This window comes from Triturus cristatus, chromosome 2_1 (assembly GCF_964204655.1).
Source record: "Triturus cristatus chromosome 2_1, aTriCri1.1, whole genome shotgun sequence".
Taxonomy (NCBI): domain Eukaryota; kingdom Metazoa; phylum Chordata; class Amphibia; order Caudata; family Salamandridae; genus Triturus; species Triturus cristatus.
Window position 1 is genome coordinate 767,332,151 of NC_140581.1, and position 19,888 is coordinate 767,352,038.

Genomic DNA, 19,888 nt, shown 5'->3' on the forward strand with positions numbered 1-19,888 from the left:
TATAAAGTATATACACGAAGTACTCAAAATGCATGTAGGCAAATAGTAACACCTTTCCTTATCATGTGCTCCGAAGATGGAATAAAGCTCTCATTCTGATAAATCCGCAATTTAATTTTGCCATGTTAGTAAATGTAATTTAGCGATTGGAAAATACATATCAAATCGTTTTAGCACACGGTTAAAGAACCAAATAAATACTAAAATTCACTAATATGAACAAAGTTAAATATGTTTTAAAATATAGATCAGCTTACATCAAGAAAAAGGGCAGCCAATATATTGCAACATTTCATAATGCCGCCCTCACCTCTCTTATGTGAAACGATGGCCTATGAAACACATATACGTTTCGTAAGAATACTTCTTACCTATACATGCCCCATTGGGCGAGAGCTTGAAGCCTGGAGAGCATTCACAGCGGTAACTCCCTGGGCTGTTGATGCAGTCTGCATTCCGCTGACACAGATTGTCACCATTGCTGCACTCGTCAATGTCTGAAAAGACCACAATTGGGAGTTAAGGCGGTGCCTCTTGGCGTCCCTCCAGGCTAATATAAAACATTTACAAAAACTGCATGGAAAGCTGGGGGAAAACGGCAACAAATGCAAACAGCGAGTGAGCTGGAGATTGTATCTACATATCATGGGTTAAAGTATTTGGAAAATACCTGTAAATTGTATTCAGTGATTACTCTATGTCAGAGTCGATATTCTTCATACAATACCAGTGTTTTCTGTCAAGCAAAATTTCATGTCTCAAACCAACACCACTGACATGTTAATATGCAACCTATTTTACACAGAATTATTGATATACAAATCCATTATTGACATGTTTGCAGGAAAATAAATAGTGATGGGTGTATCATTAATTCCAAATATATTGTAGAAATTTAAAATACATGCATGCATTGATTCCATGATAATTTAACATAATACAGTTGGTGGACACTCCTACGTAGATATAGGCCATGAATGGAACCCCGTCACCCTCAAATAACATTGTGATTACGACTCACACCTATACAATATGGGGTGATATTTACAAAATGTTATCAAGTAAGTGTTTGAAATTGAAGGTTAAAGATAACCTAACCGAACTAAAATATTTGGACTTTAAGTTGCCACTGCTACGCTGGTTTGGGAGAAGTAGGACTGAGCAAAACAAACATTCCAATGAAACACAGTGGGAACAGATCAATATTTTTTAGATTATTTTTATCCCATTTATCTTATTCAGGCTCTTTGGGAGAAACATGTTTTGGGAGTATGGAGGGAAGCCTAAAACAGCTAGATTGATAGTAAATAAATTTAGATTGTTGAGTGGAAGATACATTTGCCACTGCAGGAGTTTTTTAATTGATTTCACAGACGGAAAGTAAGGCATAGTGATATGTACGTTGCACTTATGCTTCATCCTCTGTCTATGATTGTTCTTGGGTGATATTGCCTGGTAATAGCCTGTAAAAGTGCAGTGTGTTTACATTGTACATTGTCTGATATATAAACGGAGATAAGTCGCTATAATCTTCCTCTTACGGTGAAGGATTCTATCGTTTGTGGAGGTTTCATTATGCCTCCACCTCAAAAAGATGGTATACAATCCTCATAAGACCAGACTCCATGATGAGCTGCTTCTCCTCATCAGCATCCCCAGGGAGCCTGATGGCCCAGGCCCTCACATATGAGTATGGGATGGTGTCACAAAGATTATTTGCAGTAATATTATATAGGGGCTGTTGTTTACAATTTTGAAAACACACGTCACTATCCATGAACATTACATGCTAACACATTTAGAACTTACACAAGTGTGCCTGTGCACTGTCAGTGACCTGGCCAAAGTGGGCATGAAAGAGTTGAAATGGGATCATTAATTCAAAACTGCTCCGAATAGGGGCCCACAAAATATGTTTGGCTAGGTGCACCAAAAATCCCTAAGATGTCCCTGCTGCATATGTGGCCTAGTTTCTTATGTTACATGAAGCAACATTAACATGGAGCAACTTTAGTTTCAATGAAATAAACATAACATGTCTTTTTACAGAGCATATACTCCTGAACTTGTGTATTTTAAGGTGCACTCATCTGTGATAATGAAGACAAGGGAGGCTTGGTGAAATAAAATATTTGCTTAGCATCACGCATTTAGGTCAAGCGGGGAAGCAGGAATTGGTCCCAGGATTTCTGCTTTTAGTATACGGTGAGCACTTCAGACCTTGGGATCATGTGGCTGCTTTACTAATGCCGTGACGCCTACCCCTTTCAAAAGTCACCAGCCGCCACTGGACCCCAGACCTTTTTTTATTGCCGTTCTTGTGCTTTATCCTTTAACTTTTTTACCCTTTCACACGCTTTGCTCAAGTTTTTCATTATTTGTCTTAATTGTTATTCTTTTCACATAAACTGGTTGGGGACACCAACTGTACATTTTTACCGCACTTTTATGATGTTAAGCACTGCAGGCGAATGCAGTTTGCTTTGTATTTGTCATGAAGATTAGGTCAATTTATCAAAGGTCAACAAAGGTTACCCTCAATAAAACTGAAAAGATAGTGAAACGCTCAGGAATTCGCTTATTTTCCGAGATATTTACTACAGAACTCACAACTTCACTGCTTGCTTTAAAGTCCATTGCCAAAAACCAGAGCGGCATATTATCAAGAACGGCATTAAAATTATAGCCGCTTTAGCGGCGATTATGGGCTTGATAATATGCTCCATGGAATTCCAATTGAAGCCTGGTGTCAACATGGGCTTCTATGGGAATTCTCTGCGGCATATTATCAAGCCCATTATCGCTGCTTTAGCGGCAGTTTCCTGCCGCTAAAGCGGCGATAATTTTAACGCCGTGCTTGATAATATGCCCCAGAGTGTGTCGAAACCATGGATTTATTGTATGATTAATTGATAAAAGATAGCAAATACCCATAGAAAGGGTGTCCTGGTGATGGACTGGTCTCAAAGTATTCCATAGCAAATACACTTCAGGAAAGATGCTTTTGTTACAAAATGATGCTGCCATGATTGACCTTCCTCTTGTTATATTTATTCTATTACTTTCTGAATTAAGGCAATTTTCTGGTTGGATATCAACCGGTAATAACTCATTAAAAGGGCTCTATAGAGAAGCACCACAAAATGAAACAACACCTGTCAGCCTAATGAGGCTTCCTTAGCAGAAGCAAGGACTTCTATGTGGTTAGAAGAGATGTGTTTAAACAGGTCTTACATTGTAAACATTAAGAGCCAGGGCCCAAGCAATTATTGAGGAGGCCACTGCAATTTACACCATCCACACTGCTAAATGCCAGTAGCAATGCTATCTACTAACTATCACACTCCTATAAATGTGACAATTTAGTCCATTCCAGGTCACCCAAAGCTGAACACGCTGGTATTATTATTTTTAATATGTATGGAATTGTTAAACACTGCTGATGTGCACCGCTCAGTAACAGACAAACAGCCTCACCATTGGGTAGACATAAATAAGTGCCAGTGCTGAGCACCAGCATACACCAGCACATTGAACGCACTCGTCTGTTGGACTGTCATAAATCAGTGCCAGTATTATGAATTAAGTGTCGATGCCGAGCACTGACTTACACAGGCACTCATTAACCACTGATTTAAAGTTTCTTTCTAAAATCATAATCATGCATTTAGAAGGCAATAGAACAAGGAACTTTTCCCCCATGGAACAGTCTCTTAAACCATAAAACATTGCAACCTTCTATAGCTCTGCATTGTGTTCTAGAGGGTATTTTAGTTGAGTGAGTTACTACCATTTCAGGGAATATTTAGTTGGTAAAGATTGTATCTTCTTTAGTGCCTTTTGAGGGAAGTAAAAAAAAATCGAAGGCCACTCAGGTGTTTAGAAGAAGTTGTTGGTGGCTTATAAATGACAATCATAGAGTCACAGTATCTCTTTCCATGTTCCAGTCTAGCTGGATCTTGATGGCAGGAGAGTCAGAACTTAGGCATAGTAATATGAAGGAGTTAAGGGCAGTCAAGTTAGGACTTTCTTGTTACTCTGGTGTACTACTGAGTTGTCTTTTGTGTGTATGAAAAGGATCTGTTATAAGATGATAGAGAGGAAGTGATGGCAAGTTTTACTTATCAGATTGAAGTATCCTGCAGCACTATATCTACCTAACACTACACTGCAGTGTAAGGCAAAAGAAATTGATGTAAAGTTAAGTATCATAAATATATATCTACTCTGAAATGTAGTGTTTTGTTCACTCTAGTGGATGTGATATTATTGTAGGTTGATCTTGTCAACCTCAATTTATTAAAGTACAACCTCTAATGATGATCTGCTGATAGTTTTGAGAATAAATTACATTTTGTTTTCTTTTATAGACAAAGGCTTCCATTTCATGGCCCTTTCTTTGGCATGCTCTCCCATGAGACCCCGTGACAGTAGAGAAGTCAATCACATTCAAATTGTTGAACTTCGCCAATGGGGGCAGTTCAGTTCTCACACCCAGATTTGAGAAGGATCTCTGCGAGCCCATGGGCGCTATGCACTTATAGTACTACAGTGAGTCCATAGAGCAAGAGGGCTGGGCCCCAGGACTCGTACCTAGCAGACAGAGGTTTGAGGTACCCCCCGGACTAGTACCTAGCAGACTGAGATTCACTCTTACCTCTACTCACTAGCATGACCCTTTGGTGTGTTAGCAGATTTACCTATGAATGATGTAGGAGATGCTGGCATTAAATGTGGCCCTCTGGCCCAGAGGAATCTGCCACAATTGCAAGGCAGAGAAAAATGCTGGCTTTCCAATAATGAAGGTCTGAATACGTCCAGTGCATTTTTAACCATGTGCTAGGTGGAATAGAAATAAACCTAACAGCTTACACTACATATATATATTGTTAGGTTTGACTGTGACAGCACTAACGCATCGTTATTCAAAGCGCACTGGTGACACCTTTATGGGCACATAATCCCCCAGATTAGGAAAATAAAAATAAAACTCTGTCACCACTGGGGTCAATTTGGAGCTTTCTGAGTGTGTGGTGTATCTAAGTAAGATAATACTGGAACAGATAAAGGTAGCCGGGGAGGCGGGTGGGCGGGTGTAGATCTGCAGCTCTACATGCCAAGAACAGATGCATAATGGTAAGTAGCATATTCCGTTTGAGGCATATGAGCTGCAGATTACACACTGTGCATATATTGTAAAGCCGTATCCACCCCTGGCGGCGACCACCAGTATCTGTTGCAGTAGTTTGAAATAGTGTTTTGAATACAGCCTGGCCCACACTAGCCTGTTGTTTAGTTTGCACATCAACACAGTAGTTTTTGTGAATGTGTGTGGTGTAGACCATGTAGCTGCTCTGCAGATATCATCTAAAGGAATGTTTCCTAAAAATGCCAATGAAGCCCCTATCTTTCATATAGAGTGGGCTTTAGGAGGAACAGATAATGTACGTTTTGCTTTATGGTAACAAATCTGTATGCATTTGACAATCCACCTAGCTATCCCAGATTTTGATATGGGGTTGCCTTTGTGTGGTGGTGAGAAAGACACGAATAATTGTTCGGTCTTACGAAAGGATTTTGTTCTCTCTATGTAATATAGTAGTGCTCTTTTGACATCTAAGGTGTGAAGAGCTCTTTCTGCAACTGTTTGTGGCTGCGAGAAGAATACAGGCAGCTCTACAGATTAATTGAGGTGGAAGGGAGAAATGACTTTAGGGAGGAATTTAGGATTAGTCCGGAGAACAACTTTATTAAGGTGCATCTGGAGAAAGGGTTTTTGAATGGTTAGTGCTTGTAGTTCACTAACTCTTCGTAGAGAAGTAATGGCTACGAGGAAAGCAGTTTTCCATGTTAAGAATTGTAGCTCACATTTATGTAGAGGTTCAAATGGAGGCCCCATGAGTCTTGTGAGAACGATGTTTAAATTCCACACAGAGGAAGGTGGTACTCTGAGGGGAATTATTCATTTGAGTCCCTCCATAAAGGCCTTTATGGCAGGTACTCTGAAAAGTGAGAGGTGCTGTCTATTTTGTAGCTATGCTGCTATGGCAGCAAGATGCAATCTGATAGAGGTATAGGCTAGGTTACATCTTTGGAGGTGTAGTAAGTAGCCTATGATGTGTTGGATAGACACATCTAGGGGATTAGTGTAGTTGTTATGGCAGTATACTACGAATCTCTTACACTTGGCTGCATAGCTTGCTCTAGTGGTAGGCCGTCTAGCTTCTTTGATGACGTTCATACAGTCAGGAGGAAGGTTAAGGTAACCAAATTCTAGGATTTCAGGAGCCAGATCGCTAGGTTGAGCTGAGCTGGGTCTGGGTGTTGGATCTCTCCATGGTTCTGGGTTAAGAGGCGTGGAGGGGGAGGTGTAGTTTTTGGTGCGGAACTACTGAGAGTTCCAGCAGTGTGGTGTACCATGGCTGTCTGGCCCAAGTTGGAGCAACTAGGATGAGCGTTAATGAGTGTTGCTGTAGTTTGCGCACCACTAGTGGAATGAGTGGGAGAGTCGGAAAAGCGTACGCAAATCTGCCTGACCAGTTCATCCATATCGCATTGCCTTTGGACAATGGGTGAGGAAGTTTGGGCATTTGGCGTTTTCTTGAGTGGCGAAGAGGTCTATCTGTGGTTGCCCCCAAATCTGAAAAAACGGTTGAAGAACTTGAGGATGAAGTTCCCACTCGTGGATTTGTTCTGTTTGATGACTCAAGAGATCGGCGATTGTGTTTTGGACTCCTGAGACATGTTGGGCTAGGAGAAAGATGTTCTGAGGTATAGCCCACCTCCATATGCTCTGTGGAAGTTGAGAGAGCTGCAGAGTGTGTGTCCCACCTTGTTTTTGGATATAATACATGGCTGTCATGTTGTCGGTGCGGACTAAGACAGTCTTGCCTGATATTTGTTTTTGAAATGATTTTAAGGCTACGAATATGGCTAGTAACTCCAAGTGGTTGATGTGGAGTAACTTTTGTTGAGGTGTCCACCTGCCCTGCATGGTGTGATGTAGTAGGTGAGCTCCCCAGCCGGAGAGCCATGCGTCCGCTGTCATGACTATCTGAGAAACTGGCTCGAGGAACGGTCGCCCTTTGGCAAGGTTCTTGGTGTTCCACCACTGCAGAGAGTGATGGGTACGACCGTCTACCAACACCAGATCTGTTAGCTGACCTTGAGCCTGGTTCCATTGGCGTGCCAAGCACTCTTGGAGAGGACGCATCTGGAGTCTTGCATGAGGCACTATGAATATGCAAGAGGCCATCATCCCTATGAGTTGCATGAACACTCGAGCTGGAAGAGAGTATTGCTGTTGGACTTTGTTGAGAAGAGCTTGGATGCTCGCTATCCTGGCTTGACTGGGATAGGCGAGCGCTCTTGAGGTGTCTATTGTGGCACCGAGGTATTGTTGCATGTGGGACGGTTGCAGCTGGGACTTGGGGTGATTTATTGGGAACCCCAGGTTGTGAAGTTGTTGAATAGTGGCGTGAGTGTGTTGTACACACTGATTGTACAATTTGGCTTTTATAAGCCAGTCGTCTAGATATGGGAAGACAGGTTTGTGTTGTCTTCTTAGATGTGCTGCCACTACTGCTAGGCACTTGGTGAACACTCTTGGTGCTGTGGTGACTCGGAATGGGAGTACCTTGAATTGATAGCGCTGACTGTCCACTACGAATCTGAGATATTTTCTGTGAGCGCTGTGAATGGGAATGTGGAAATAGGCGTCCTTGAGGTCTAGAGTAGCAAGGAAGTTGCCCTGGGAAAGCAGAGGGAGGACCTGCTGAAGTGTGACCATGTGGAAGTGGTATGAATGTATGTATAGGTTTAGGGGTCTGAGGTCTAAAATAGGCCTTAGAGGTCCGTCCTTTTTTGGTATGAGAAAATATAGGGAGTAGACTCCCTTGTTTTGTTGGTGCAAGGGAACTGGTTCTATTGCACTTTTTTGTAGGAGGGAGAGTACCTCCTGCTTCAACAGTAACAGATGTTCTTGTGACATTGGATGGTGTTTGGGTGGTACGTTTGGGGGGGGGTAGATGTTAGTTCGAGACAGTAGCCTGATTGAATGATTTCATGGACCCACCTGTCTGAAGTGATGTTTATCCAGACAGGGAGAAATTGATGAAGTCTTCCCCCGACTGGAGTGGAATAGTCGAGGGGAAGTGGAGGGAAGTCATGGGATAGGTGTGGAGGCAGAGCGGGATTTGTTATTTTTGCTTCTGCCCTTGCTGTTATTCCCCCTGTAACCACCCCTTTGGTAACCTCTAGTAAAGGTGGATTGTGTGGGAGCTTTGTAAGAGGTGGAGGGGCTATCAGAGGAGTAGCCTCGATGGGTGCCTCCAAAGGATGAGCGTCGAAAGGACCGTCTGGGAGCTTGCGATTGCAAGGCTCCCATAGATTTGGCGGTGTCTGTATCCTTCTTCATTTTTTCGAGGGATACCTCTACATTGGGCCCAAATAGGTGTTGCTCATCAAAAGGCCGATTGAGTATAGAACTCTGTACTTCTGGTTTAAAACCTGATATACGGAACCAGGCATGCCTGCGCAAAAGGACACTGGTGTTGTCTGCTGCATCTAGGGCACAGCGAATGGAGGTATTAGTGATGGTCTTACCCTCTTGGATTAGTTCACTGGCCCTATTTTTGTATTTGTCAGGGAGGTGTTGCATTATGGACTCGAGTTCGTCAAATTTGTGCCCTGTCATACCTGGCTAGGAGCGCTTGGGTATTAGCAATGCGCCAAATATTTGCTGCCTGTGATGCTGTGCGTTTGCCAGAGGCATCTAAGAGTTTTGATTCCTTGTCTGGTGGTGGTGCGTCACCTGACGTTTGGGAATTTGCCCTCTTCCTGGCATTAGAGACTACTAGGGAGTCTAGTGGTGTGGGGCCCTTAATGTATACTGGGTCAGTAGGGGCAGCCTTATATTTCTTTACTATTCTTGGGTTGATGACCCGAGCCCTGACAGGGTCTTTAAAGATCTCTGGTGCGTGCTTAATGACCCCTTTAAGCATGGGTAGTGTTGAGGTAGACCTTTGTGTGGTATCAAAGGTATCCATAAGAAAATCCTCCTCTACTAGATCTGTATGTAGGGCTACCCCGTGGTATTGGGCAGCTCTTTGAAAGAGCTGGTTGAATCCGATATTGTCCTCTAGGGGGGAAGGCCTGGAGGGATAAATATCATCTTGTGGGGTGTAAGGGACAGCTGGGACAATCATCCCAAGGGTCAAGGGAGCCAGTAGGAGTAGGGTCCCCAAGGGGTTGATCGTCCGCACCTCCCCTGCATCATCTGAGGTGTTGTCATCATCATCATCATCTATTGGGGTAGGTGATGGTGTGGGAGAGTGGTGTGGTGGGGGAGGAGGAGGAGGGGGAGGAGGAGGAGGAGGAGGAGGAGGAGGAGGAGGAGGAGGAGGAGGAGGAGGAGGATGAGGAAGAGGAAGAGGAGAAGGAATCCTTAATGGAGAGGTAGCAAAGTCTCTCTTCTTTGGTGGCGGTGCGGGCGCAGGCATGTCTAGTGGTCTCTTCCTGATGCTGAGCATTAAATAACCAGTCTTAGGGTTCTTCATTAGAGTCTTTTGAGTAGGATCTGGTCGAAACAGTTCTTCTGTGGGAGACAGATCCTTCGGAGCCGAGGGCTTCGGAGCCGTAAGTTTTTTGGGCGTTGACTCGGTAGCGGTTCTAGGCTTGGAACCGTGTTGTTTTGAAGTGTCTTTATGAGTTGCAACCGGTTGCTGTTTTTTTGGTTCAGAGGTCTTCGGTTTGGAAGTATCGGTGCCCTTCGGCGGGCGTTTTTTAGTCAGCTCCGAGGGTGTTGTCGGTGCCTAGGAACTGGTGCTAGCCTTCGACGCCGACTGCTTCGATGTGGGAGCAGCGGTCGGCGTGGATGAGGTCGATGACGCTTTTTTCTTCAGTGCCGGATGTTCAGTACCGAGGGTAGGCTGACTCGAGCCCGAGTCGCATAAAGGCTTCCTAGGCTTCTTTCCCGGCCCGAATGTGGGGCATATGATGCAGTGTCACGGCGTGCACCTGGGCCCGAAGGTGGAGGTGGTACCGAAGCCTTTTTGGACGGTGTCAAGGGGGTGGGTGAGTCGGGGTCGACGTCTGTATTCACGGCCCTTTGAGCTGGAGTGATGTCTTCGACGTCGGAATCATCTGCTTCGGAGGCGCTGATGATGGCTTCCTCGACTTGACCCTGCTCCAGAACATCGACGCCCTCTTGAAAGATGTCGACGGGGATCAAAGATGATGAGCGCGCCATTGTCCTTCGAGCTCGTCTGTCCCGGATGGTCTTTTTGGAGCGGAAGGAGGCACAAGCTGGACAGTCTCTGGCCTCGTGTTCCGGTGAGAGACAGAGGTTGCACACCTCATGTAGGTCGGTGTGGGGAAACTTCGATCCACATCGAGGACACTTTTTAAATGGCATCCTTTCCATGAGCCGGAGATGAGGCCCGGGTTGGCCCGAAGGCCTTTGTCGACGACCGGAATCGAAGACTTCGAAGTTGAAGGGTCGCGTGTGGCTGGAAAACAATACCCTCGAGATGGGAAGGATTGCGCGTCGAAAGAGAAAACCGTTAACGGTTCCAAACTGGAACGCGAGAACACATCCGAGCCCGATGGCAGAAAAAAACAATCTGAGGATGGAGCCGAAGTCCATGCGCACTATGATCCAAAGGAGGAGTCACATACCTCGTGACTTCCAAAGACTTTCCAAGACAAAAACAAGTGCAAACATCCGGGCCCAATACCAGATGGCGATCTATGCACAGTGTGTTATCTGCAGCTCATATGCCTCGAACATATATATATACATATATATATATATCCTCCAATACTAAAAATAACGTGCGCTCTCAGCAATGATAGACTCCACAAGACAAACAAATCCAACGGTGTTTATTCACTACGAGTTTCGGCCATGAAGCCTTGATCACCTGAGTATTGGAAGATTATTCTCCGGCATGCCCCGCCGGAGTGTGCGCCACTTCCGAGGGTCCTGCAGTTTCCGGAAGGGGCGTTTCTTTGTGAGTTTTATTATATATATATATATATATATATATATATATATATATATATATATACATACATACATATATTATCTACTAGCGGTCGCCAGTAGATAGTTATAGTTACAACCTAGTTTCCATAGGAAATCTCAAAATTCTATTTTGAATAACTTTGGCGCCGGTCGACGAATCCTCGTGAAATTTTCAAAACTAATGGGGCGCTCCGTTCAGCTCCTACCCTGAAAGTCTCGGGGTGATTCGTCAAGCGGGGGCTGAGAAAAAAGGGGGGTCCCAAAACGCATTTTCCCCATGCATTTTTCCATAGGACCTTTAGACACAGCTACAGCCAGAACGGCTGAACAGAATTACTTGAAATTTGTCAAAGAGGTAGTCCTTAGGTCAGGCATGTGCCTTTTGCATATATGGTGTAAATCCGTTCAGTAGTTCCTGAGAAAATCAAAAGTAAAATCATATACATATCTGGGCGGAGCCTAACCACACATCTCATTGTGAGATCTGATTGGCTGTCAGCACTTCATCCAAGAAGTGTTGGCAGCCATCTTGGGACCAATATACATGATAGCACCTCATTAAAAAGCATTGCAGTTAATAGAAGGTTTTAAGACTTTAGTTACATTATAAATCATTTGTTGATGGTACCATACTCATTTTAGGAATTGTAGTATGTTCTAAGGTGATTTTACCATGTGAAAAAGCCTTCTGCTGGGATATCATGAATCATGTTTGAGAGAAAACTATTTTCACATGCTTTTCCCACAGAGGTTTGGAAGGTGATCTATAAGCTAAACTGAGAGCATATTTTCTGTAAATTCTCATTATCTTTCTCAGTCATGTGAGAATGAAGTCTGACATTCTCAGTAAAACATGTACATCCAACAAGGGCAGAGACTGTCAGTTGATTCCTTTGTGTTCTACTGCAGCTTTCCAGAGTGTTCCAAAGAACAACTAGAGCGCTAACAGTCTTACTTATGACAAAGGTATGGCACACCTGAAGCCATCTTGATTGGAATAAAGTGGTAACATTTAAAACATTTAATTTAAAAAGGAACAAAATGAGAGGGTTCATTTTGCCATAGAATGTATGATTAGTGCTGCAGAAAGAAAAATTAGGGCACATTTTGAGTGACTTCTCAAATCCTCTTCTATTTCATTAAAGAATTCTGACATGCAGACTGAAACATGCACTTTCAATACCAGCAGCAGACTTCCCTGGTGAGCAGTAGCTTTACTACAGTGATCTAATGAGCAACTAGAGTGCTAACATTCTGAATTCATGGCAAATGCGTGACACATCTGAATGCCTTCTTCATTGAATCAAAGTAAAAAAACTGACAGTATGCCTACTGAGGAGACTGCAGTAAATGAGGAAATTAGGAAACTTCATAACAAGTCCCCCAAGATGGCCACCAGAGACAAAAGAGCCCAAATGTAGCACAAATATCACCGAGATGTAGCCCAAGTATAGCCCAATGACAGAAATCCGAGAGTGTTTTAAAGAACAACTAGAGCGCTAACAATCTTACTTATGACAAAGGTATGGCACACCTGCAGCCATCTTGATTGGAATAAAGTGGTAACATTTAAAACATTAAATTTGCAAAGGAACAAAATGAGGGGGTTCATTTTGCCATAGAAATGATGACTAGTGCTGCAGAAAGAAAACTTAGGGCACATTTTGACTTCTCAAATCCTCTTCTATTTCATTAAAAAGTTCTGACATGCAGACTGAAACATGCACTTTGAATACCAGCAGCAGACTTCCCTGGTGAGCAGTAGCTTTACTACAGTGATCTAATGAGGAACTAGAGTGCTACCATTCAGAATTTATGGCAAATGTGTCACATCTGAATGCCTTCTTGATGGAACCAAAGTAAACAAGCATTGAAAATGCAATAGGTCTCGCCCTCGTTTAAGTTAAAGCAATTCTGTTTGTAATTAGGTGGCTTTTTAGCTTTGCTTTTATTAGTGTTTTTCTAAATTTCATGTAAATAACATGCATATCTATATATGTATGCATGCATTTATATTTGTATTTATATAGATATGCAGATTATATATATGTTTATATATGTATGTAAATACATATATATACACATACATATATATATATATGCATATATGTGCATATGTGTGCGTGTAGAGAGAGGTAGAGAGAGGTAGAGAGGTAGAGATGTAGAGGTAGAGACGTAGAGGTAGAGAGGTAGAGGTAGAGAGGTAGAGGTAGAGAGGTAGAGGTAGAGAGGTAGAGGTAGAGAGGTAGAGAGTAGTAGAGAGAGAAGTAGAGAAAGGTAGAGAGGTAGAGAGTAGAGGATGAGTAATAGAGATTAGAGAGTAGAGAGAGAGTAGTAGAGAGAGTAGTAGAGAGTAGTAGAGAGAGTAGCAGAGAGTGAGTAGGAGAGAGTAGTAGTGAGTAGTAAAGAGTGAGTAGTAGAGAGTAGTAGCGAGTGAGAAGTAGAGAGTAGTAGAGAGTGAGTAGTAGAGGGTGTAGTAGAGAGTAGTAGAGGGTGAGTAGTAGAGGGTGTAGTAGAGAGTAGTAGAGAGTGAGTAGTAGAGGGAGTAGTAGAGAGTGAGTATTAGAGAGTGAGTAGTAGAGAGTAGTAGAGAGTGAGTAGTGGAGACTGAGTAGCAGAGAGAGAGTAGTAGAGAATGAGTAGTAGAGAATGAGTAGTAGAGTGAGTAGTAGAGAGTAGTAGAGAGTGAGTAGTAGAGAGTAGTAGAGAGAGAGAGTAGTAGAGAGTGAGTAGTAGAGAGTGAGTAGTAGAGAGAGAGTAGTAGAGAGAGTGAGTAGTAGAGAGTAGTAGAGAGAGTAGTAGAGAGTAGTAGAGAGTAGTACAGAGTGAGTAGTAGAAAGTGATTAGTAGAGAGTAGTGGAGAAGTAGAGAATGAGTAGTAGAGAGTAGTAGAGAGTGAGTAGTAGAGTGAGTAGTAGGGAGTAGTAGAGAGTGAGTAGTAGAGTGAGTAGTAGAGTGAGTAGTAGAGAGCAAGTAGTAGAGAGTGTGTAGTAGAGAGAGAGTAGTAGAGAGTAGTAGAGGGTGAGTAGTAGAGAGTGAGTAGTAGAGAGAGTAGTAGAGAGTAGTAGAGTAGTAGAGAGTGAGTAGTAAAGAGTGAGTAGTAGAGAGTGAGTAGTAAAGAGTGAGTAGTAGAGAGTGAGTAGTAGAGAGTAGTAGAAAGTGAGTAGTAGAGAGTAGTAGAGAGTAGTAGAGTGAGTAGTAGAGAGTGAGTAGTAGAGAGAGAGAGTAGTAGAGAGTGAGTGGTAGAGAGTAGTAGAGTGAGTAGTAGAGTGAGTAGTAGAGAGAGTAGTAGAGTGAGTAGTTGAGAGTGAGTAGTAGAGAGTAGTAGAGAGTAGTAGAGAGTAGTAGAGAGTAGTAGAGAGTGAGTAGTAGAGAGTGAGTAGTAGAGAGAGTAGTATAGAGGGAGTAGTAGAGAGAGAGAGTAGTAGAGAGAGAGTAGTAGAGAGTAGTAGAGAGTAAGTAGTAGAGTAGAAGAGAGTGAGTGGTAGAGAGTAGTAGAGAGTGAGTAGTAGAGAGTAGTAGAGAGTAGTAGAAAGTGAGTAGTAGAGAGTGAGTAGTAGAAAGTAGTAGCGAGTGAGTAGTAGAGAGTGAGTAGTTTAATTTAAAAGGAACACAAAGAGGAGGTTCATTTTGCCATAGAAATTATGATTAGTGAGGAAAAAAGAAAAATTAGGGCACATTTTGAGTGACTTATCAAATCCTCTTCTATTTCATTAAAAAATTCTGACATGCAGACTGAAACATGCACTTTCAATACCAGCAGCAGACTTCCCTGGTGAGCAGTAGCTTTACTACAGTGATCTAATGAGCAACTAGAGTGCTACCATTCAGAATTCATGGAAACTGTGGGACACATCTGAATGCCTTCTTGATAGAATCAAAGTAAACAAGCATTGAAAATGCAATAGGTCTCGCCCTCGTTTAAGTTAAAGCAATTCTGTTTGTAATTAGGTGGCTTTTTAGCTTTGCTTGTATTAGAGTTTTTCAAACTTTCATGTACATACCATGCATATGTATGCATATATGTATATGTTTGCATGAATTTATATTTATATAGATATGCAGATTATATTTATATGTTTATATATTCACTGAAAAAACCATAGGTTTCACACACGTTATAGTTACGAATTAGCATTTAAAAAACCTTGCAAATTCACTTAAAAAACCATAGGTTTCACACATGTTATAGTTAGCTGGACATTTCACTCGTAAAAAACCAATGAAATTCCCCCATTATAGTTAGTGCAGGCAACTATAACTCACGCGACCGCAATCCTCTGCTGATGACGTCAGATATTACATCACTGTATTTAGACACTTATTTACCCATGTCTTCTTCCATTAATCTTTAGCTATACATATATTACAAATATTTATTTTTCATAAAGACACATATGTCATCAGTGATGTAATATCTGACGTCATCAGCAGAGGATTGCGGTCGCGTGAGTTATAGTTGCCTGCACTAACTATAATGGGGGAATTTCATTGGCTTTTTACGAGTGAAATGTCCAGCTAACTATAACATGTGTGAAACCTATGGTTTTTTTAAGTGAAAATATATATATATATATATATATATATATATATATATATATATATATATATATATATATATGCATATACACATACAGAGGTCACACTTGACTCATATTGGTAGGGCTTGGCGGTTATTCTCTTCCCTAGGTTGCCTTTCTCATATTGAGGATCACACCAATTATGAGATGCCTGGCTCACTGAAACCTACAGTCACACAATCTATCCTGTATTCGTAGTTCCCGTTGAGGTGTTCCTTTTTTTATCATATGAATATTCACATCTTCCCATGCATTGAAAAACATCATGCAGGGAGATATATGTGAGGAAGCATAAATTCAAGCCATTTCTCATAGCACAGTAAGAGAGGACGAGGAAAAGATTATTGACACTAAAGCCAATTAAGACTGGTCAATCTTTTTAGGTGCTGAGTTCTCCGCTCTGACTGTGAAGTCTCCGCATTCGCAAACTTACTATTAAAACAGTTTTATGAATACAGAATAAGCGTATACTTGCATGAAGGTGCAAGTTTACCTTAGTGAATCAGGCCCTCTGTATATAGATAATAACTCATTTTAATGAATTTTTGTTGTCTTTGTCAGACTATTATACTTATTATATGGGTGTGTGTGTTTGTATGTGTGTGTGTATTTGTGTGCATTTTAGCATATATGTCTTTTCTTTTCTCTGACTCAATGGGATAGTGCTTATTTCATTGTGTTTCATCCTTTGCCAGAACACTGCTTCAATGTCACCTTCCACTGTGCTGCCACCAACTTCCACTATTCTTATGTAACTTACTGATTTAATACTAAGGAGCTGATTTAATTGTTGGCAGAGAGGGACCGCAGGCACAACAGCGTCAGAGTTCCTTCCCAACCATCACAGTGGCCCATCCACCCAATTCATATGTCATAGGTTTGGCTACAGTGGTGACTACTCTGTCACCACTTTAGCCAAACTTTTCTGATGGCCTGGAGGAGTAAAGGCCATTGGAGAATTTGCTATATGTCTGTCTGCCTAATTAGGATGGTTATGTTTTTTACCGTCCTTCACCACCAGGCACACTCTGGTGGTAAGGGACTAGGAAAAACAAAAAATGTCTCACCCGCCATGTGAGATAATTCCCATGGCGAGGGAGGCATTATCTTTTATATTTTAAACATAAAAAATACATCTTCAAGATTTTATTTTTGAAAATAAAAAAAGAAACTAGTTTGGTGCAAGGCTCATGTTGATAGACCCTGCACCAAACTGCAAAAATCGTTTACAGGAACCGATGTGACAGCTGTTCCTGGCATTGCTTTAGAAATGACTGTCAGCTTGGTGGTCAATTCTAAATTCGGTGGCGGAGCCTCATTCAAGGCGACGGAGTAACCGTCGACCTGTCGGAGAAACGGGCCTTCAGCCAAAAATCAGTCTCTATGACAACAGAGATCTTAAAATCCTAGAGGTGCTATCTTCCTTCAGAGGTTGGTTAAATGGGTACAATAGAAATGAGAAATTGTGTTATTTCAGTGCTTTGATACATCAAGGTTTGAGCATTGTATAATAAGAAAGGTTATGATCATGATGAGGGCAGAAGATACCGCTGCCCTGCATCCTTTATTATTCTAAGCAGATCTTTTCATAATTCAGTTTTTCTCTTTAGTGAACTTCTGTTTCTTTGTATCCTTAGTGACAAGATAATGGCTGTGATCTGGGTATAATGTGCTGTTATTGCTCATGGTATGACATAAATAACAAATAGTAACAAAGAAAGTATATGCTTGTGGAAGCCTTGTTTGGCTCTAACACAGATCACAATATAAAGAGAGACCTGGAGTCAGAAGTGAAGCTCTTTATACAATACATCCAGGATTTACACATCAACACTGAGAGGAGTAAATACAGATTTTAATTAAACACAAGTATCCTCTTTCACTGCAACCTGATAAGACAAAGCCAGCAGAACATAATTTTTTGACTTCATGGTATGCATGTTTCTGTAAACTGCCAATAAAATATAGAAACAAGAAAACAAGCCAGACTCTCAACAGTGTTTTTTTCTGAGTAGAAAAGCAGGAAATAATTGATAAGAAAACTCACCTTCACATATGAGAAGCAGGTCATTGTAGCTGAATCCTGTCGGGCACTCGCAGCGGAAGCTGCCAATCTGGTTAATGCACACTCCATTTGCACATATACCTGGAATCTCCCTGCATTCATCGATATCTGAAGAAAATATACAAATATACACATAAAAGCAGGCATAATAATTATTTTATCAACAATGCTAAATCCGGTAATAATATAAATATGTATGTGTACAATTAGTGGATTCTCCTATACGGTACATACAGAATATTGAAAAAAGGAAATATTATGGACCAAAATATCATGTCAAGAATATCGCGGACACATATACTGTGAACGTATGTTTTTATAGGTAAGAAAAGTTTTATTATATATAACTCCACATACATGTACCCTATCAAGGTACATTGATGTGAAATAAAGAATAGTAAATCTATACTTACCTATTTGTGCTTACTTTCTTGATATTTTAGTCCTGGATAGTTTTGAACAATATTATGTTCCAACGATATTCCTGTTTGTGATAGTCTGTCAATGTTCCCTCCAATACAGTGCAAAGCAATGCAAGAGATTAATGAGTCTGAACAACATAGTTTATCTAAGCACTTAAAGGGCCATCCAGTGTAGGGAAAATAACTCCTCTCTATACCCTGTCATGCCAAGCTAACAATCACCAACATTAGGCTTTCTAGAATGTTTGTTTGATGATGTCAGCTTTGATATCTGAGATCTAATGTGAAATAATTCACTGGTTGTCCCCTTCAATCAGTGTGGGATTGCACATGGGTTGGGGGTGATCAGCTACCCTGGGAAGGGACAATTTGATAGCCATTGTTTTACTTCTGCTACCTGGGGCCTTATGGCACCATCTGAGCAGCACAGTAAAGAAAATGAGGGGACCATTGCTCTCAAGATATCTGTTGTGTTGGCTGGAAGCAAAATGTCAATGGCACAAAAACTGATCAATTGATGAAACGGACTCACCCATGTCCCCATGTCTACCTTAGGAAAGAGTTGAAGTTTCATCTTTTTAACCCTTGCAATGTGGATGATGACCCCTTTATGTCCTCCCCCTAACTCTGCACTTTGGAGAATGTCAATGAGTCGACCTCCTAGTGAGGTGTGGGGGAAACTCATAGACTTCCCCCATATTGGCACCTGTGGAGGCTTATTTGGAATCATTCCCCTGTCAGCCCCCAGCCAGCCAGACCTCCCCCGCCCAGCAGTGACATCAGCAAGCCACACTGCTGACATGACAGTGCAGATCCCACCAGATGGCATCATCAGGAGCAGGTAAGTGCAGCTCCGAAAGCTTTTTGTGGGATATTTATTTAAAGCCACCTGCTCTCCATTTTAGGGAGGCATCTCTGGAAACTGGAGAGTCTCCCCTTTTCAGCAACTCCATTTGCAAACAAACCCCCTGCTCATGAATCTCGGGCGCACTGTCCACTAGACACCAAGGATTTGTCTTTTGTGTGTGTGTGTGGGGGGGGGGGGAGGGGTTAAGCACCCCCCTCCCCCGGCATAGATCGACTCCTCCCTAGAAGGCAAAATAATAGTGATGTTCCCTTTCCTGGAGGAGGGGCATGATCACCCTCCCTTTCCCTTCCCAGGAAAGTCATCTGGAGCTAACATTTTTATCAGAAGATGTGGAAGATGTGAGGTAACACAGAATAGTTAAACATTTGTTATTACCAATTGGATTTCTCTGCATTTTCGACTTCATATTATAAACCAGTGTGCAAGAAAGGACAGATTTTACAAAATGCCCTCTGAATTCTATAATAGTATGGATAACCCCAAATTCAGAGGTGTACAAATAACCACTGTTACTAAGCTGAGTATCATATGCACATTTCAGAATTACAGAGCTTTCATCCATTAGCTTTTACCATATGAATTGCAGCATGGTCAGCACCTGATAAAAATCATTATAATCTGCTGCTTAGTTGTTGTATTGTATTGTATTGTATTGTATTGTATTGTATAGTGCATTTGTATAGCGCAACCATCACCCAACGGGTATCCTGGCGCTCAGAGACAAGGTGTTGGCTCAGGGTATTGTTTTTTTTCGGATAACCTGCAATACTTACATCTTCTTGCAACCAGAAATGTCTGACAGATTAACAGTATATTCCTTTTGTATGTCTGGCATTGTGGCAAAAAAAGTACAAGTGAAAATGTTGTCACCAATTGCTATTTTATCTGCTTTCTTTGGGAAAACGTTTGTGGATCTACACAAATTAT

General features: G+C 41.8%; 1 protein-coding gene across 1 annotated transcript in view; it reads right to left on the bottom strand.

Moving 5' to 3' along the window:
- Positions 1-19,888, bottom strand: part of FBN2 (fibrillin 2) — a 969,744-nt gene that overhangs the window by 105,739 nt on the left and 844,117 nt on the right. Inside the window, exons 43-44 of the mRNA XM_085632710.1 lie at positions 17,654-17,779; positions 372-497 (exon numbers count right to left, since the gene is read on the bottom strand). Coding sequence (XP_085488836.1) covers positions 372-497; positions 17,654-17,779 — 252 coding nt within the window. The remainder of the gene's footprint in view (positions 1-371; positions 498-17,653; positions 17,780-19,888) is intronic.